At 41.2% G+C, this 20,514-nt stretch overlaps 1 protein-coding gene across 1 annotated transcript in view; it reads left to right on the top strand.

The window, feature by feature from the left end:
• The window catches only part of Ccar1 (cell division cycle and apoptosis regulator 1), a 51,398-nt gene extending 41,717 nt beyond the window's left edge, over positions 1-9,681 (top strand). The window contains exons 20-25 of the mRNA XM_070020965.1: positions 750-832; positions 2,327-2,473; positions 5,386-5,506; positions 5,776-5,961; positions 6,388-6,593; positions 7,887-9,681. Coding sequence (XP_069877066.1) covers positions 750-832; positions 2,327-2,473; positions 5,386-5,506; positions 5,776-5,961; positions 6,388-6,593; positions 7,887-7,946 — 803 coding nt within the window. The 3' untranslated portion in view covers positions 7,947-9,681. The remainder of the gene's footprint in view (positions 1-749; positions 833-2,326; positions 2,474-5,385; positions 5,507-5,775; positions 5,962-6,387; positions 6,594-7,886) is intronic.
• Positions 9,682-20,514: the final 10,833 nt, after the last annotated feature.

The raw sequence follows: 20,514 nt of genomic DNA, 5'->3' as shown, positions 1-20,514 counted from the left end.
CTTCCCAGCCCCTCTTTTTCATATTTTTATAATACTTTTTTTTTTTTTTTTTTTGTCGGTCGTGGGACTTGAACTCTGGGCCTGGGCGCTATCCCTTAGCTCTTCAGCTCAAGGCGAGCGCTCTACCACTTGAGCTACAGCGCCACTTCCGGTTTTCTGGTGGTTTATTGGAGATAGGAGTCTCACGGTCTCTCCTGCCCGGGCTGGCTTTGAACCGGGATCCTCAGATCTCAGCCTCCTGAGTAGCTAGGATTACAGGCGTGAGCCACCAGCGCCCTGCTCATTTTTTTTATAATACTTTACATTCACTTTATCAAGAAGTCACATCAGCTCTTAATTTCAAAATATTTCCAGAATCTGATGACTCTTCATAGCTAACACTAGTTCAAGCCACATTATACAGTAGATTGATTACAGATGTGAGCTACAGGCACCCGGATTACAGTAGACATTTGGTATCCACAAGTATAGTGTTTGTTCTAAGGAGAAGCTGTAGAAGAAAAACTGAGGAAGTTCAGTTTGCATAGAGTTCAATACTGCACTGTAGATCCTTGACTCATTTTTCTCTAATACTACCCAGCTTACACTAAGTATACATGTTGCCTTTCAATCAACTTACAATTTTCACTTTATTACATTAACATTGAACTTTTACTTTGCTTTTTGGGTATCATTTTCATTGTGGAAGGTACATTTTCATGATACTGATATGTATTAATGGATTCTGGCTGCTGTTATTTGTTTTACAGATCGGGATGAAGAAGAAATAAACAAAAGAGATGACAAAAGAGATATCAACAGATATTGCAAGGAGAGGCCATCTAAAGATAAGGTAGTTATTGAACATTGTATTCTTTTATTTCTTTTTATTTATTATTATTATTATTATTTGTTGTTGTTGTTGGTGGTCGTGGGGCTTGAACTCTGCGCCTAGGTGCTGTCCCTCAGCTCTTCAGCTCTAGGAGAGTGCTCTACCACTTGAGCCAGAGCGCCACTTCCAGCTTTTTCACTTATGTGGTACTAAGGAATCAAACCCAGGACATCATGCGTGCAAGGCAAGCACTCTACCACTGAGCCACCTTCCCAGCCCCTTATTTATTATTTTTATGCCAGTTCTAGGGCTTGTATTTGAAACCCTAGGTACTATCTTTGATCTTTTGTGTTCAAGGCTTCCTGCTTTACCACTTGAGCCACAGCTCCACTTCCAGCTTTTTGGTAGTTAATTGGAGTAAGCGTCTCATGGATTTTCCAGCCTGGGCTGGCTTTGAACTACGATATCCTTAGATCTCAGCCTCCTAACTAGCTAGTATTACAGGTATGAGCCACCAGCTCTAGATTGTCAAAAAAAATTTCTTTTTAAGAAAAATACTACAAAAAGGTGCTGTGGCTCAAGTGGTAGAGCGTTAGCCTTGAGCTAAAGAGCTTGAGGGACAGCACCCAGGCCCAGAGTTCAAGCTCCATGACTGACCTTCTCCCCCCAACCCCCAAAAAAATGTTAAGCTGGGTCCTGGTGGTTCACGACTGTAAATCCTAGCTACTTAGGAGACTGAGATCTGATGATCTCAGTTCAAATCCAGCCTGCACAGGAAAGTCCTTGAGACTCTTATCTCAAATTAACCACCAGAACACTGGAAGTGGTTCAAGTGGTAGAACAATGGCCTTGAGCTGAAGAGCTCAAGGACAGAGCCCAGGCCCAGAATTCAAGCCCCATGACTACTACCACCCAAAAACAACAAAATGCAATAAATGTGTACCAACAGCTCATGCCAATAAACCTAGTTATTCAGGAGATTAAAATCTGAGGATTGATGTTCATATCCAGCTAGGTAGAAAAGTCAAGTCTAAGTCACTCATCTCCATTTAACCATCAAAAAGCAGAGCTAAAGATGTGACTCAAGTCATAGAGTACCATAGAGAGCTTGAGGCCCTGAGTTTAAGACTCGGGGCAGGCACCATTAAAAAAAAAAAAAGGTTAAGTTTAGTGCTATTATATGGACATAGTCTCACTTTTGTGTGTATGTATGTGTGTGTGTGTGTCTGTCTGTCGGTTGGGGTTTTGAACTCTGGGCTGGGCGCTGTTCTTGAGCTCTTCAGCTCTCAGCTCAAGGCAAGTTTGAGTCACAGCACCACTTCTGGTTTTCTGGTGGTTAATTGGAGGTAAGAGTCTCAGGAACTTTCCTGCCCAGACTGGCTTTGAACCACAATCCTCAGATCTCACTCTTCTGAGTAGCTAGGATTACAGGCATGAGCCACTGGCATCTGGCTAGTCTCATATATTTTAACAGTAATAAATTTTGCAATATATCATCTTTTGCATTTTCTATAGGAAAAAGAAAAGACTCAGATGGTCACAATTAACAGAGATCTATTAATGGCCTTTGTTTACTTTGATCAAAGCCATTGTGGTTACCTTCTTGAAAAGGATTTAGAAGAAATACTATATACTCTTGGACTACATCTTTCTCGAGCTCAGGTAATGTATCCTATGAGTTTAAAATGAAATCCTTTTTTGGCAAGTTTTCTTTTTTCCCCTCCTTACACGCTTTTGGAGAATATAACCTAGGGACTCATTCCTGCTACACAAGTGTTATACCACTGAGAAACACCAGTGGCCTTAGTCAATAAATTTTTTTCTTCCCTGCCAATACTGAGGCTTAAACTCAGGGCCTCATGTTCTCTTTCACTCATGCCTAAAATTTTACTTGAGCCACATTTTGTAGTCCAAATCCCAGTAACTTTTAAGAATTTGCTATCCAAAAGAAGAATATATCATCGTATAGATTGTTTTTCTTTTTCTATTTTGGTCATGGGGCTTGAACTCTGGCCCTGGGCTCTGTCCCTGAGCTGCTTTTGTACAGAGCTAGCATTCTACCATTTGAGCCACAGTGCCACTTCTGGCTTTTTCTGTTTATGTGGTACTCAGGAATGGCTTCATGCATGCTAGACAAGCACTCTACCACTAAGCCATACTCCCAGACCTTTTTTTTTTTTTAAAAAAAAAAAGGCCTTTAGCTCTCTTTTTGTCTGGATATCCTTAGACTAGAGTTTTGTTTTGTTTTGAAGGGAAGAAGGGGACCTGCAATATAACTATAATTTATGCTAGTGTGAAACTCGTGGTCTTCCTGTTTCAACCTTCTGAGTACTGGGATTAGATAAATGTAGCACCAGGGCTGGGAAGGTGGCTCAGTGGTAGAGCGCTTGCCTTGCATGCCTGAGGCCTTGGGTTCGATTCCCCAGCACCACATAAGCAAAAAGAAAAAAGCCGGAAGTGACGCTGTGGCTCAAGTGGTAGAGCGCTAGCCTTGAGCTGAAGAGCTGAGGGACAGCGCCCCACGACCGGACCCGAAAAAAGAAAAAAGAAAATATACCACCAAATGCTGTATACCTGCATCTTTTATAGTTTTTTTCAAGTCTGGCCCTCTACTTTTTTATATATATTTATTTATTTATTTTTATTTTATTTTTTTTAGTCTTTTGGCCAGTCCTGGGGCTTGAATTCAGGGCCTGGGCACTGTCCCTGGGCTTCTTTTGCTCAAGGTTAGTGCTCTACCACTTTGAGCCACAGTGCTACTTCCAGCTTTTTCTGTTTATGTGGTACTGAGGAATCAAACCCAGGCCTTCATACATGCTACATAAGCACTCTACCACTAAGCCACATTCCCAGCCCTTTTTTTATTTAGTAATATTATTAAGTAGTTGTACAAAGGGGTTACAATTTTATAAGTTGTAAGTACAGTTCTTTCCTCCTCCCATTCTTACATTCAAGTTAAATACTTTTTTATTTTTTTATATTTTATGAAAATAGGAAGTGGCTCTGTAGCTCAAGTGATAGAACGCTAGCCTTGAGCTGAAGAGCTGAGGGACAGTGCTCAGGCCCAGAGTTCAAGCCCCACAACCACCAAAAAAAAAAAAAAAGAAAGAAAAGAAAATCTGTATATTTTATGAAAATAGGTCATTCTTTATAGTTGCATAGTATTTTATTATAGCTATAACATAATTAATTTACTCCCATCTGCTGGTAATTCTTATTTTATGAAATTATAAACCATACTGTAATCAACATCCTTCTACTTTTTTTGTTTGTTTGTTTGGTTGGTTGCTTGTGGGTCTTGAACTCTGGGCTTGGGCATTGTCCCTGCACTCTTCAGCTCAAGGTGAGCACTCTACCGCTTGAGCCACAGCACCACTTCCAGTTTTCTAGTTGGTTTACTGGAGATAAGAGTCTCTTGGACTGCCGGGCGCTGGTGGCTCACGCCTGTAATCCTAGCTACTCAGGAGGCTGAGATCTGAGGATCGCGGTTCAAAGCCAACCCGGGCAGGAAAGACCGTGAGACTCCTATCTCCAATAAACCACCAGAAAACCGGAAGTGGCGCTGTAGCTCAAGTGGTAGAGCGCTCGCCTTGAGCTGAAGAGCTGAGGGACAGCGCCCAGGCCCAGAGTTCAAGCCCCACGACCGACAAAAAAAAAAAAAGAGTCTCTTGGACTTTCCAGCCAGGGCTGGCTTTGAACCAAGATCCTCAGATCTCAGCCTCCTGATTATTAGGATTACAGGTGTGAGCCACCGGCGTACCGCTTCTACATTTTTTTGTATGTTGGTATTTTTGTCAATATGAGGCTCTTTTGTTTATTTTTTTCTTTTCTGTCAGTCATGGGGCCTCAGCTCTGGGCCTGGGCACTGCCCCTGAGCATTTCATCTCAAGACTAGCACTCTACCACTTGAGCCAACACGCCACTTCTGGATTTTTCTGTTTATGTGGTGCTGAGGAATCGAACCCAGGGTCTCATGCATGCAAGGCAAGCGCTCTACCCAGGAACCACCTTCCCAGCCCCAGTGTGATACTCTTTAACACCTAAATGTTTTTTGAAAGAATAAACTTGGGTCTCCAATTATAAAGAAAATACTAAAAATTTTAATTTCCCTAATTAGTTATCCAAGAAATTACTATCCAAGGAAACAGTTTCTATAGACATTAATCATTTGTAGAAATCAAAACACAGTTGTAGGAGAAGCAAAGGTTGTGTTTTCAGGCTGGAAATGTCACAGCCTGGAGAACATTTATCTGTTTTTTGTTTTTTTGTTTTTTTCGTCCTGGAGCTCGAACTCTGGGCCTGGGCACTGCCCCTCAACTCTTCAGCTCAAGGCTAGTACTCTATCAGTACTAGAGTACTAGCCATAGTGCCACTTCTGGCTCTTACTGTGTATGTGGTGCTGAGGAATCGAACCCAGGGGCTCATGCTTGTGAGGCAGACACTGTACCACTGAGCTACCTTCCCGGCCCCCAGAACATTTATCTACTATGCTAAGTTTCCCAGGTTCACTCCCCAGTTCCACCACAAAAAAATACATCCTATTAATTTCTTCTTAACTTGCTTACATATAATAGGTAAAGAAGCTTCTTAATAAAGTAGTCCTCCGTGAATCGTGCTTTTATCGGAAATTAACTGATACCTCAAAAGATGAAGAAAACCATGAAGAGTCTGAATCACTGCAAGAGGATATGCTAGGTTTGAGTATATTAACATTCTTTTGCTTTTACTTTGCTTTGCCTTGTTCTTTGAGAGATAGATTTCACTGTGTTGCCAAGTTATCCTTGATCTTTAGATCTTTGCACCTCAACCTCCCAGGTGTCTTCCTTTTAAATAATATATTTCCAATAAATAAATATATTTATTAATATGTAACAAACAAAATACAATAATTGAAAGGATGTTCTATTAAATATATTATCCCTACTTAATAGCCATACTAAGATACAGTATCTTTCATATTATAGGAAATAGGTTGTTACTTCCAACACCAACAGTTAAACAGGAACTTAAGGATGTAGAGGAAAATGTAGGACTCATTGTGTACAATGGTGCAATGGTTGATGTAGGAAGCCTCTTGCAAAAATTGGAGAAGAGTGAAAAAGTAAGAGCTGAAGTAGAACAGAAGCTACAGCTACTAGAAGAAAAAACAGGTGAGAGACAGCATTGTTCATATTAATACTTTTAAAACCGTTTTGAGATATTTCATGCATACATTTTCTATTATCTAGGCTTGACATTTACCTTGTAGCCTTTTTTTTTTTTTTTTGGTCCTGGGGTTGGTCAGTCGTGGGGCTTGAGCTCTGGGCTTGGGCACTGTCCCTGTGCTCTTCAGCTCAAGGTGAGTGCTCTACAGCTTGAGCCACAGCACCACTTCCAGTTTTCTGGTGGTTTATTGGAGATAAGAGTCTCATGGACCTGCCCTGGCTGGCTTTGAACTGCCATCCTCAAATCTCAGCTTCTTAAGTAGCTAGGATTACAGGTGTGAGCCACTGGCTCAGAGTTTTAATATTTTTAATTTCAGCCTTATATTGGAAATTTAGAGGTTAAAATGATGTTTTTTTTTATTTTTTTAACAGATGAAGATGAAAAAACCATATTAAATTTGGAGATTTCTAACAAAAGCCTCTCTGGTGAACTCAAAGAGGTTAAAAAGGACCTTAGTCAATTACAAGAAAATTTAAAGGTTTCAGAAAACATGAATTTGCAATTTGAAAACCAGCTGAACAAGACAATCAGAAACCTGTCCACAGTAATGGATGAAATACATACTGTTCTCAAGAAGGTTAGAAATTTTGTACTTTGAACATTTTTGTGTTTTTTTTTTTTTTTTTCCAGTCATGGAGCCTGAACCCTGGGCCTGAGTACTATCCCTGAGCTCTCCTTGCTCAGGGCTACCGCTCTACCATTTTGACCCATAGATCCATTTCTGGTTTTCTGGTGATTAATTGGAGATAACTTTCTTGCCCCAGCTGGCTTCAAACCAGAAACCTCAGATCTCAGCTTTCTGAATAGCTAGGATTACAGGCGTGAGCCACCAGCAGCACTCTGCTTATTTTTGTCCATTTTAAAAATTGATTTCCTAATTTGGGGAGGGGAAGGGAAAAACAAATTGTTTAAACAGGGATATAGGTGGACCCATTGCAACAATGAGATGTACAAGATGTTATGTTGAAAAAAGTACTCCAGGGCTCCAAATTTGATCTTCATTAATGCACACCTAAAATTGATCAGTATCATCCACAATGTAAAAAAATAAATGCAGGGGGCGGGGAAGGGGGTGGATGGGAAGGGGAAACTTTCAAAGGAGGAGGCAACGATGCTTGATAAGAAATGTACTCATTACCTTGCTCATGTAATTGTAGCCCCTCTGTATGGTATTTTCACAATAAAAAACGAAAATAAAAAATTGATTTCCTATATTTTAATGTATTTTAATATTACTATGCTCTTGTAGTTTTTCCTAGAAGCAAATAATGATAATGACTGCATTCCATCCTTCATGAAACTTACAAAAACCATTCTGCATAATTTATATGTGTCTCTTTTTTTTCTTTTTGGTGGTTGTGGGCCTTGAACTCTGGGCCTAAGTGCTGTCCCCTCAGCTCTTCAGCTCAAGGCTAGCGCTCTACCACTTGAGCTACAGTGCCACTTCCGGTTTTTTGGTGGTTTATTGGAGATAAGAGGCTCATGGACTTTCCTGCCTAGGCTGGCTTTGAACCGAGATCCTCAGATCTCAGCCTCCTGAGTAGCTAGGATTATAGGCATGAGCCACCGGCACCCATATGTGTCTCTTAAAGCCAACTTTGGGTTGGCGTTGCTGTAGCTCAGTCAGTGGAAGAATTAAGAATGTGTGTAAGCATGTACTTGTAATGGAATGTTCCTGGATTAAATGCCCAGAATGACAAATGAAAAGAAATAGTTTTAAACATAGCATTGAGGAAATTTTTGGCACCAAACTATTAAAATTAATTCATTAATATTTATCAATAAAAACATTTTGTAACAATACCATTGTAAGATGGCTTCAATTCAGTTAAGAGAATCTAATGTACTTTTTCTTTATCCTGTTTTGTAGGATAACGTAAAGAATGAAGACAAAGATCAAAAATCCAAGGAGAATGGTGCAAGTGTATGATAATATTTGTGTTGTGATGTGGAATGTTGTTAAATAATGTACATATAAAATCATGATACAAGAGTGTTTGAAGGTGATGCATGTTTGATTTTAGTAGTATAAATATGTTAGTTCAAATGATGTATAAAGTTTTATGAATGTGAGTCTGCTTTTGAAAATTGCTTGTAATTTCTAGCATTCAAATTATTAAACACTCCTTGAGTGTAATAATTTTGCATTGCAAAATGTTTTAGGATGAACTTTGTTATGGTTTTAAGCTCAATAAAGTTCATCAATTTAATTGACAGTATTTAATTACCAAATGCCTTTTATTGAAATGTCTGGAATATTTTATTTATAGAATTATTGTTATTAGCATTTTGTTTTGTTTTAATTTTTGTGCTGGTCCTGCGGCTTGCTTGAACTCAGGGCCTGGGTACTGTCGTTGAACTTTTTATTTTTTTTCCTCAAGGCTAGTGTTCTACCACTGGAGCTCCAGCTCCACTGTCAGCTTTTTGCTGGTTACTATCCTGCCTGAGCTGGCTTCAAACATCAGATCTCAATCTCCTAAGTAGGTAGCTAAGATTACAGATAAGAGCAACACGTGCCTGGCTGTTACTAGTTTTTTAATATTTAAAATTTTTCAGCACAAATCATAAAATAGCATACTACTTAATTTCTTCAAGTTTTTCAACAAGAAATATTTTTATTCTCCACCCGAAAAATATCTCCTTGTTGTTAGTTTACAAAAGCACTTATTAAAAATTAGTCCATATGAAAGGTGGTAGTATATTAAACACTTAGAAAACAATACACAACTAGTGTGATTATATTTGTTGGGGCTTATATAAAATCAATAGCCTAATGGTAATAGTACTGCATTTAACTAATTGTTCAAACTTCCTAGATTAGAACAATTTGCTTTTAATTTAAAAGGATTTTTTTTTTCAAGAAACTGTTACATCAAATGTACAGTTCAGTAACAAGCCAGTAGAGGTCAGTATGCTGCCTTAAGCCCTCAATTATTATTATTATTTTATTTTTTTAATCTTCCTTTAGAATTTCAGTAGATGTATGTTGAGTTTAAAAGGAAGGAAATGCCTTGTTAGTGATTTTCACCAGCAGATGAAGTTACCTTTCAGAGTATATTTAGCAATGACTATAGATAGAAATGCTATTAGGTATACTATTATATTATGTAAGAGCTGCTGACATAATTGGTAAAAGCTAAGGATGGTCCTAACACCCTAAGCTGTATAAAACACATACCTCTACCAGGAATTTTTCAGCCCTAAATGCCAGTTTGAGAAACCCTATTATAATGTAATATAGGGTTAAATGATACTTGGTTTTCAAGTTTTACTCATGAAAACTTAGTCTAGTGGATGATTAAATGTTTTGTATTTTTAAAGTTCTTAGTGGATGTTTTGCTTTTCCTAAAAATATATGCTATATTAGAGTATATCATATTTTGTTTTGTTTTACTTTATTTTACTTTGATAGAGTAATGGCCAAGTATTCCAAACAGGTGAAATATGAGAATATATAGTTCCACGTTACTTAATAGGATCAACATTGCTAAAGATAGGATTAAAATACCTCAAATTTTTGCAGACCACTTTTGTGTTAAACTGGTGTTTCAGTTTGTAGGGCTTGTTTAACCTCTCTTAAAACCAGATTGCTGATTGATAATTATATTGCTATTGTGTAAATGTTTCTCTATCTTTTATGTAAAATGAAATATTAAAGTGATTTTTAAAGTTTTCTGAACAGAAAATATTGAAGATAAACTTTTGTTTACTTTTTGGGCCAGTCCCTGAGCTTCATCTCAGGCCTGCCTGGGTGCTGTCCCTAAGCTTTTGTGCTCAAGGCTAGCACTCTACTGCTTAAGCTACAGCTCCACTTCTGGTGCTTTGGTGGTTAATTAGAGATAAGAATCCTATGGACTGGGGCTGGGAAGGTGGCTCAGTGGTAGAGCGCTTGCCTTGCATGCCAGAGGCCCTGGGTTCGATTCCTCAGCACCACATAAGCAAAAAGAAAAAAAAGCGGGAAGTGGCGGTGTGGCTCAAGTGGTAGAGCGCTAGCCTTGAGCTGAAGAGCTGAGGGACAGCACCCAGGCCCAGAGTTCAGGCCCCATGACCAGACCAAAAAAAAAAAAAGAATCCTATGGACTCTAGGCTCATGCCTATACTCCTAACTGCTCAGGAGGCTGAGATCTAAGCATCACAGTTCAGAGCCAGCCCAGGCAGGAAAGTCTGTGAGACTTATCTCTAATAAACCACTAGAAAACCAGAAGTGGCGCTGTGGCTCAAGTGGTAGAGCACTCTCCTTGAGCTGAAAAGTGCAAGGACAACACCCAAGCACAGAGTTCAAGCCCCATGATCGACCGAAAAAAAAAAAAAAGAATCCCACAGGCTTTACTGCCCCAGCTGGCTTGGAACTGCAGTCCTCAGATTTCAGCCTCTTGATTACAGGAGTAAGCCACTAGCACCTAGCACTAGAGATGAACTTTTAACTAAAAGAAAGTAGTAGTGAAGCCTAGTGCCTGTGGCTCACATCTGTAATCCTAGCTACTCAGGAGGCTGAGATCTGAGGATTGTGGTTCAAAGCCAGCCTGGGCAGGAAAGTCCATGAGATTCTTATCTCCAATTAACAACCAGAAAATGGGAAGTGGCACTGTGGCTCAAGTGGTAGAATGCTAGCCTTGAGCTGAAGAGCTGAGGGAGAGCACCCAGGCCCAGAGTTCAAGGCTACAGATGACCAAAAAAAAGAAAAAATTAGTAAAGGGCACTCATTGCTTAAAACTGTAGTCTTAGCTATTAGGATGCTGAAATAGGGAGGATCTGTGTTCAAGGCCAGTGCAGGCAGAAAAATTCATAAGACCCCCTTCTCAACTGAGAAGTAGGCCCAGTGGCAGATGCCCTGTTATCCTAGGTACGATAGGAAGTCTAAAATCGGCAGATCACAGCCCAGGCTTATAATCAAGCAGGAAATGAGGACTTATCTCAAAAATAACCACCACAGAAAAAGTATAGGGCCATGGCTCAGCCATAAGAGCAAGCAGTTGCCTAGCACAAGGTCCTGAGTTCAAATCCCAAACCACCACCAATAATAATAAGAACAAAGCTCCTTTAAGAAAGAGTATCTTCTAGCTGGGCACTTGCCTGTAATCCTAGCTACTCAGAAGGCTGAGATACAAGGAATATGGTTCAAAGCCATTCCAGATTGGGAGGGGGGGTGGAGAGTGTGTGTGTGTGTGTGTGTGTGTGTGTGTGTGTGTGAGAGAGAGAGAGAGAGAGAGAGAGAGAGTGTGTGTGTGTGTGTGTGTGTGTGTGTGTGTGTGTGTGTGTGTGTGTGTGTGTGTGTGTGTGTGTGTGTGTGTGTGTGTGTGTGTGTGTGTGTGTGTGTGTGTGTGTGTGTGTGTGTGTGTCCTGGGACTTGAACTTAGGGCCTGGGCACTATCCCTGAGCTGCTTTTTACTCAAGGATAGCACTCCACCACTTGAGCCACAGTGCCACTTCTGGCTTTTTCTGTTGATGTGGTACTAAGGAATGGAACCCAGGGCTTCATGCATGCTAGGCAAGCCCTCTACCACTAAGCAACATTCTCAGCCCTTTGTGTGAAATTCTTTTTCTCCACAGAAAAACTGGATATAAGCTATGGTTCAAAGTGGTACAGTGCTAGCTTTGAACAAAAAAACTCAAGGAGGCTGGGAAGGTGGCTCAGAGGTAGAGCGCTTGCCTTGCATGCCAGAGGCCCTGGGTTCGATTCCTCAGCACCACATAAGAAAAAAGAAAAAAGCCGGAAGTGGCCCTGTGGCTCAAGTGGTAGAGTGCTCGCCTTGAGCTGAAGAGCTGAGGGACAGCGCCCAGGCCCAGAGTTCAGGCCCCACGACCGGACCCCCCACCCAAAAAAAAAAAAAAAAAAAAACTCAGGGAGAGTTCCCAGGCCCTGAGTTCAAGCCTCATGACCTACCAAAAAACAACAACAAAAAAAAAACCTGGAGTTATGTCATTGATAGAAGCTTGCCTAAGCTTATGTAAAGTCCTGAATTCCTTGTCCAGATCTGCAGAAAGAGAGGCTTATTTTCACCTCTGATCATGTTACGTTAGAATAAAGTTGGGATAATAGAGGGAGGAAATAATAATGTTGTTTTTGATTAAATAATTTCATAGAAGAAGAAACGATGAATTAACTATTTTCGTGCTGGGGGTTAAAACTAGGGCTTTATTGCTCCATTACTGACTGAGCTACATCCTCAGCCCTGGTTCTGGGAACAAGTGCACACTTCATGCATAGGTGGACAAGTGTTCCACCACTGAGTTACATTCCTAGCTCCAAATTGTTTCTGTTAAGGAGCAAATAGAGTGAATTATTGAGAATATTTCAGGTAATACATTAACCAATAATTTATTGGCTAAATTAGGAGACTTTTGAGAGAAAAGGTACCAAGAATAATAATGATAATATAGACATAAATCAAGAATAGCCTAAGGCAAACTGGAATATATGGTCTTAGTGATTTTTTTGGGGGGAAGGGGTCAGTTCTAGGGCTTGAACTCTGGGCTTGGGCAGTGTCCCTCAGCTCTTCAGCTCAAGGCGAGCGCTCTACTGCTTGAGCTACAGCACCACTTCCGGTTTTCTGCTGGTTTATTGGAGATAAGAGTCTCATGGACTTTCCTGCCTGGGCTGGCTTTGAATGTGATCCTCAGATCTCAGCCTCCTGAGTAGCTAGGAGTACAGCCGAGTCACCGGCACCCAGCTGCATTTATTTATTTTTAAATTTTTTTATTGTGAAAATACTGTGCAGAGGGGTTACAATTACATGGGCAAGGTTATGAGTACATTTCTTATCAAGCATTGTTGCCTGCTCCTCTGTTTCCTCTTCCCATCCCTTCTAAACCCCCCCCTCCTTCTCCCCTTCTCTCCCCTCCCACCCTGCATTTATTTTTTTACATTGTGGATGATACTGATCCATTTTGGGTGTTCACTAGTTGAAAGTAAGCTTTAGGCTTGTACATTAATGAAGATCAAATTTGGAGCCCTGGAGTACTTTTGACAAAAATCATGTATTTTTAAGTTTCCTGTGTGTTCAAGGGGATATTTGATAAGAGCACTGCTTAAGGGGCTGGGAAGGTGGCCCAGTGGTAGAGTGCTTGCCTTGCATGCATGAGGCCCTGGGTTCAATTCCTCAGCACCACATAAGCAAAAAAAAGCCGGAAGTGGTACTGTGGCTCAAGTGGTAGAGCGCTAGCCTTGAGCTGAAGAGCTGAGGGACAGCGCCCAGGCCCAGAGTTCAGGCCCCACAACCGGACCCAAAAAAAAAAAAAAAAAAAAAAGCACTGCTTAACTTACTGAATCATCTTTTTATTCATCCTTGTTAAAGGTAGAGTCTGAATACATTTATACCTTTGGAAAGCATACTAGTTTCCAAACTAGTAGGCATCTGAATCACATAAAAGCCTTGTTAAAACAGATTGCTGGGGCCTCCTAGCCCCAGACTTTGGTTCAGGTTAGAGCCTAAGAATTGCATTTCTAACACATTTGGAGAAGCTCCAAACTAAGGTATGTTACAGGCATGAGTCACCAGTGTCCAGTTTAGTTAATGTTTTGTTCATGTAAACTCACCTAACTTCAAGTTGAATAAAATCAAATCCAGCATTAAGTGCATTTGGAATAAAATAAACCCAACAATTCTAAAGCTAAACCTTCAATTCCACAGTTTATTCCCATTTTAAAGCTGTGTCATGTTAACTTAGTGTTAATTTAGTTACTTGGGCCCTCCATAAGTCTGCAGATAAAGATCACCTTAGTATTCTGAGCCTCAAAACCAGCCCGGGCAGGAAAATCCGTAAGACACTTATCTCCAATAAACCTCTAGAAAACGGGAAGTGGCACTATGGCTCAAGTGGTAGAGCACTAGCCTTGAGCTGAAGAGCTGAGAGACAGTACCCAGACCCAGAGTTCAAGCCCCACAACCGATAAAAACAAAAAAATCTGTTCCTTTTTTATTTTTTTTTTGTTGGGCCTGGGCACTGACCCTGAGCTTTTTCTGCTCAAAGTTAGCACTGTACCACTTTGAGCCCAGGGCCAGTTCTGGCTTTCTGGTGGGTAAAAAGTGGTGTCATGGACTTCATTGCCTGGGCTGGCTTCCTACTGTTATCCTCATATCTCAGCCTCCTTAGTAGCTAGGTTACAAAAGTGAGCTACCAGCGCGTCTGTTCATTTTGAAGGTATTTAAACTTAACAGCTATTTGGGGTGGAGGGGTTCATGTGTGGCTCAGTGGTTGAATAAGCAGCACGTGCTTTACTTAGCTCTGTTAACTCTGGATTCCATCTCTTATTACCAAAAAGTCTATAAATTTTTGGAATTACTTTTTTGTATTGTGCTCTTGACATTGGTCCATTTCACCGGCCTTAGAGTCCTTCATGCCCTAAAGGGAGTATCAAAGAATGTCATATAATCACTTAAGTTTTTTCACCTTTATTGCATTAGCACTACAGTTTCATTACCATAAAGAGGGTGAATGTTTATATGAGTTTGTCCTAATTTATAGATTTAGAAACCTTATTTAACACCTTTTTTTTTTTTTAATGTTCTTTTGGGGGCTGGGAAGGTGGCTCAGTAGTAGAGTGCTTGCCTTGAATGCATGAGGCCCTTGGTTTGATTCTTCAGCACCACATAAGCAGATAAAGCCGGAAGTGGGACTGATGCTCAAGTGGTAGAGCTCTAGTCTACAGCTGAAAAGCTGAGGGAGAGCGCCTAGGCCCAGAGTTCAGGCCCCACGACCAACAAAAAGAAAAATGTTCTTTTGAGTTCCAAAATCTGATGCAAATTTTGTCTTTGGCTACTGTTTTGGTTCTAACCATAGTAAACTGATACCTTAGTGTTGCTGGCAAATGAAACTGTAAAAGCACAGAGAATAATTTTAAATGTGGTATGTTAAAGGCCATTTATTTTTAGCTTTAAGTAGTTGTAAGAGGGGTTTCAGTTCAACATGTCAGTTTATGACAGGGCTTAAAGTATGGCTTAAGTAGTGTGCCTATCAAATGTGAGGCCCAGAATTCAAAGAGGAAAAAAATCCCAAGTTTTATTAAAACCCAAACTTTATTAAAACACTGACCTTGGAGTTAAAAATGTTAAAATATCTTAATCTACAGAGACCAAGGGACAGGGTATCTACTGGAAGTGCTTCCCTCAGATGGATAAGGCCCTGCTGTTAGCTCCCCAGTACCTCAAAACAGACTAAATAGGACGAATTTGAAACTGAATCATGATCATTTTAAATTTTCCACCTCAAGATTAATCAGAAACAAATCAGTCTTCAATAACAAATTCTTTAGAAGATTATGTTGGAGTTTGAAATTTTGATATAGCAGGGGAAACGGTCATTTTATATTCTCTATTCTAAAAATGAGAAAATGTAGCTCCTAAAAAATGTTTGCTTTCTTCATAGTCCCCAGGTAAATGGTAAAAGACTCAATATGTTGGGGCTGGGAAGGTGGCTCAGTGGTAGAGTGCTTGCCTCGCATGCATGAGGCTCTGGGTTTTATTCCTCAGTACCACATAAACAGAAAAAGCCAGAAGTGGTGCTGTGGCTCAAGTGGTAGAGCACTTGCCTTGAGCTCAAGAGCTGAAGGACAGTGCCCAGGCCCAGAGTTCAAGCCCCACTACTGACCAAAAAAAAGATTCAATATTTCACATCATCTGGCCTCAGTAAAGCTCCAAATTCGTTTTGTAATTGAACCTTGCTTTCCATTCTTTTTATAATGTTGGCTTTCTAGTTGTACCTTGCTGGTTATCTCTAGCCTACCCTTTTTATTTTCTTTTAGGCAGGGAAAACCAAATCTATTTCCAACATGTAAAATTAATATTTAATGGTCATTCATTTTCTTTCTTAGACTCAGGCTCTGGCTATACAAAGACCACGTGCTGTGTTCTGGCTATAACATAAATGTTTAATTAATGGAAAACCTACTTTGAACTATTTTTCCATAAAGCAAAAAGAACTTTAGCCTTTGGCTATACTTAAGCCATTTTCCAAAGCCATCTGTTATTTATCCCAGTGAGGTGTTTTTTAGAAGAAAAAGTTATAGAAACTTTGGATGTATTCATCTTGCCTAGCTACTGAAATGTTTCTAGAAGCCAGGCACCAGTGGCTCATGCCTAATCCTAGCTACTCAACAGGCTTTGGGTTCAAAGCCTGTTGAGCACACCTATCTGCAAGCCTCTTCCCAATTATCCAGCAAAAAGCCATAATGGAGCTGTGGCTCAAGTGGTAAGTGCCAACCTTATGTGAAAAAAGTAAAGGGACAGTGCCCAGGCCTTGAGTTCAAGCACCAATGCAGCACAAATGCATGCATCTGAGGATTGCAGTTCAAAGCCAACCCTGGCAAGAAGGTCCATGAGACTTACTCTAATAAACTACTCATAAAAAGCCAGAAGTGGAGCTGTGGTTCAAGTGATAGAGCAGTAGCCTTGAGCAAAAGAAGTTTAGGGACAGAGCCCAGGGCCAGAGTTTAAGCCCCAGGACCTGAAAAAAAAAATACTGAAGAAGGTCATTGTGATACACACAAGGCCTGTTGTCCAAGCACTCATCAAGTTCCAGGCCAGCCTGGGGCTACATAGGGAAACCCCATCTCCAAAGAAAACACTGAGCCAGGCACTGGTGGCTCATACCTATAATCTAAGCTATTTAGGAGGCTTAGATCTGAGGATTATGGTTCAAAGCCAGCCCAACCAACAAAAAATTGCTCAGGGACTGTGCCCAGGCCCTAAGTTCAAGCCCCATGATCGATGAAAAGGGGGAGACACAAAAATACATTGAAATTTGAATTTTATGTAAATTTTTTTTTCCTGTTAAGATTGGGCATGGTGAAGTGTGCCTGTAATTCCAGTAGTTAAGTGGTTGGTCGTGGGGCCTGGGTGCTGTCCATCAGCTTTTTAGTTCACAGCAAGCACTTCCAGCTTTTTCTGCTTATGTAGTGCTGAGGAATTGAACCCAGGGCCTCATGCATGCAATGCAAGCATTCTACCACTGAGCTACCGTCCCACCCCCTCAAAAAAGGATTTATTACACAGCACAGGCAGCTGTTGCAGAAGAGTTGAAGTAAACACTTCAGCCCATCTTTGGCCGTCTTCAGGATATAAACACAAGCTGTAGGTTTGCACAGACAACCAGGGGCAGAAGGCAGAAAGGTATGAGTCTGCCTGGTCATTATGTCAGTGCTGGCTCTCCAGCTTCTAGAGACATCATCACTGTCATCACTTGAGGGGTAAAATCTAATGTCAGTGAGCTGATTCCTGCTCCTGGGCCCTCATCATTACAGGTAATTGTACTCATTTGGGGGTAGACTGCCCTGCAAGGCTCTCCTCTTCCTTAGGGGTATTTTAGTCCCTTGTTATAAAGATGTTATCATTAGTCCTGTCTTTCCTGGGTGACTGTGAAATGACTGGCTTACAACAAGGACAGATGTAAAACGCAGACTGGGATGGCAAGCTTTTTGCCTGCTTTTTGTTCCTCTGTGACCCCATGCAACAAGTTAGGGCTTTTCGGGAAAAGGAGCTTTGCACCTGTTTCAGAATCATGAATTTGAGGCTAGTAAAAGCTAAAAGCAAGACCCTGTCTCTAAAAACCAAACAAGAAAAAAAAAAAATATATATATATATATATATACATATATTCCCAGCTAGGTGCTGGTGGCTCATGCCCTGCTACTCTGGAGGCTGAGATCTGAAGATCCTGGGCAGGAAAGTCCGGTAGACTCTTATCAGAAAACCAGAAGTGGTGCTGTGGATCTAGTGGTAGAGCACTTGCCCTGAGCTGAGAAGCTCAAGAACAGTGCGTAGGCCCAGAGTTCAAACCCCATGACTGGGCGGGGGGTGGGGGTGGGGGGAAACAAAACACCAAACAGGATGGAAAATTGAGTCAGGAGTCAGTGGCTCATACCTGTATCATAGCTACTCAGGAGGCTGAGATCTGAGGATGATGGTTCAAAACCAGCCCAGGCAGGAAAGTCCATCAGACTCATTTCCAATTAAACACCAAAAAAACCAAAGTGGAGCTGTGGCTCAAGTGGTAGAACTCTATAGCAATGAGCACAAAAGCTCAGAGCCCTCAGGCCATGTGTTCAAGCCCCAGGACCAGTTCCAACACAAACATACAAACAACAACAACAACAAAAAACCTGGAAAAACAAAGGAGGAGGCAACAATGCTGGATAAGAAATGTACTCATGGGGCTGGGAAGGTGGCTCAGTGGTAGAGTGCTTGCCTTGCATGCATGAGGCCCTGGGTTCGATTCCTCAGCACCACATAAGCAAAAAGGAAAAAAAGCCGGAAGTGGCGCTGTGGCTCAAGTGGTAGAGCGCTAGCCTTGAGCTGAAGAGCTGAGGGACAGCGCCCAGGCCCAGAGTTCAGGCCCCACGACCGGACCCAAAAAAAGAAATGTACTCATTACCTTGCTCATGTAACTATAACCCCTTTGTACAGTATTTTCACAATAAAACAATTTAAAAAATTAACATACATAAAAAACCCAAACCCACGAAGGTGAGAATAAGGGGAAAGCAAGTTTCCCCAGAGTGCAAGGAGTTGATGTCTTAGCATTTTTCCTCCCCCCCAAAAAAGACTAGGAGGCAGGGACTTCACTGCAAATAGAGTTCCTTTGAAATCTAGGCACTTGGAATGAGGCTCATTTTTGGTGGGATTTGCAAGTATACAGTGGATGGGAGGCTGAGCTTTACACCCTCTGTTGTAGTGAAACTGACTAAATAAAAAAACACCAGTTGCTCCTTTAAAATTCTGAAGCTGGGTTTGGAAACTTGCCTCAGGCCTCCATACTTTATTCATTCGCCCCACCCCCTAATTTCTGTTTTATATAAGAACTGTGCAGACTTACTCAGACTTCAGGGCACTTGCTTCTGACCTTCTTGACAGGCTTTTCTTCAGGAAGTAGTATTTTTAGGGTCTAAGACATGCCCTCTGACCCGTTTAATGGGGTGGTAGAATGATGAAGTCTCCCCTTGTTGGTTAGACAGGCTATTAGTTTTAATGGCTCCAGAGTGCAGAAAGGCCAGCTACCTTTCTGCTCCAATTGTATTCCTAGAGTCAGAATTGAGCAGTTTTTTTCCTATCTTTTTCAGTGGGTCCTAAACCCACTCACTGTCAGGGCTGCCTAGAATAGTCTTTATTACTATCTTCAGCTAGTGTAATTTTTTTTTCTTTAGCAACCCCTCTCCCTAATGTCCTTCTCTTCCCTTTGATTCAACATCATCACAAAATTAGTAAAGCCTCACATTTCCTGTTAAAAAATAAATTGTTACTTGTTTGCTTTTTAGGTGGTTCTGGGATTTGAACTTATAACATCATGCTTTCTATCCAGGATCTTCAGTCAGCCTGCCAGCACTTTTTGCTTTAGTTACTTTGGGGATAAGATCAAATGTTTTTGCCCACCCCAGCCTATACCACAATTCTATATATGGTTAGCATGTAGTTGGGATGACAAATATGAACCACTATAGCCAGATTGTTTTGTTTTGTTTTGTTTTTTGTTTTGTCGGTCATGGCTTGAATTCTGGGCCTAGGCACTGTCGCTGAGCTCTTCAGCTCACGGCACGCTCTACCACCTGAGCCACAGCGCCACTTCTGGTTTTCTGGTCGTTTATTGGAGACAAGAGTCTCATTGGACTTTCCTGCCTGGGCTGGCTTTGAACCGCCATCCTCAGATCCCAGCCTCCAGAGTAGTTAGGATTACAGGTGTGAGTCACCAGCGCCCGGCTACAGCTAGATAGTAATATGGAGTCTTGTGAACTTTCTGCATGAGCTAGCCTCAAACTGTGTTTCTCCTATCTTTGCCTCTTGAGTAGCAGAGTGAAAAATGTTAAAAACAACAACAACAAAAGCCTAGTCTATTATTTTATTTTTTGCTGGTCTTGTGGCTTGCATTCAGAGCCTGGCCATTGTCCCTGAGTTGGGTTTTTTTGTTTTGTTTTGTTTTGTTCAACACTAGCATTCTGCCACTTGAGCCACAGTTCCACTTCTGGCTTTTTGGTGGTTAATTGGAGATAAGAGTCTCATGGAGGCTGGGCGCCGGCGGCTCACGCCTGTAATCCTAGCTACTCAGGAGGCTGAGATCTGAGGAAAGCGGTTCAAAACCAGCCTGGGCAGGAAAGTCCGTGAAATTCTTATCTCCAATAAACCACCAGAAAACCGGAAGTGGCCCTGTAGCTCAAGTGGTAGAGCACTGGCCTTGAGCTGAAGAGCTGAGGGGCAGCGCTTAGGCCCGAGTTCAAGCCCCACAACGGACAAAAAAAAAAAAAAAAAAAGACAAGGTCTTGTTATGAAGCCCTTAAATTCCATTGTGTATGTGTTGTGTCCATATTAGGGCTTGAAGTCAGAGCCTGGGCACTGTCTCTTAGCCTTTTTTGCCTAAGGCTGGCACTCTACCACTTGAGCCATATCTCGACTTTGGCCTTAAATTCTCAATCCTCTCCCCTTAGTCTCCCCAGTGTTAGGGTTATAGGTATGCACCACCATGCCTAACTAATAGCAGATGAACTTGGTCTGAAAACAAAATTGAGACAAGTA

This window comes from Dipodomys merriami, unplaced genomic scaffold, assembly GCF_024711535.1.
Source record: "Dipodomys merriami isolate MVZ:Mamm:240054 unplaced genomic scaffold, mDipMer1.0.p SCAF_14, whole genome shotgun sequence".
Taxonomy (NCBI): domain Eukaryota; kingdom Metazoa; phylum Chordata; class Mammalia; order Rodentia; family Heteromyidae; genus Dipodomys; species Dipodomys merriami.
This window is presented reverse-complemented; position numbering and strand designations above follow the sequence as displayed.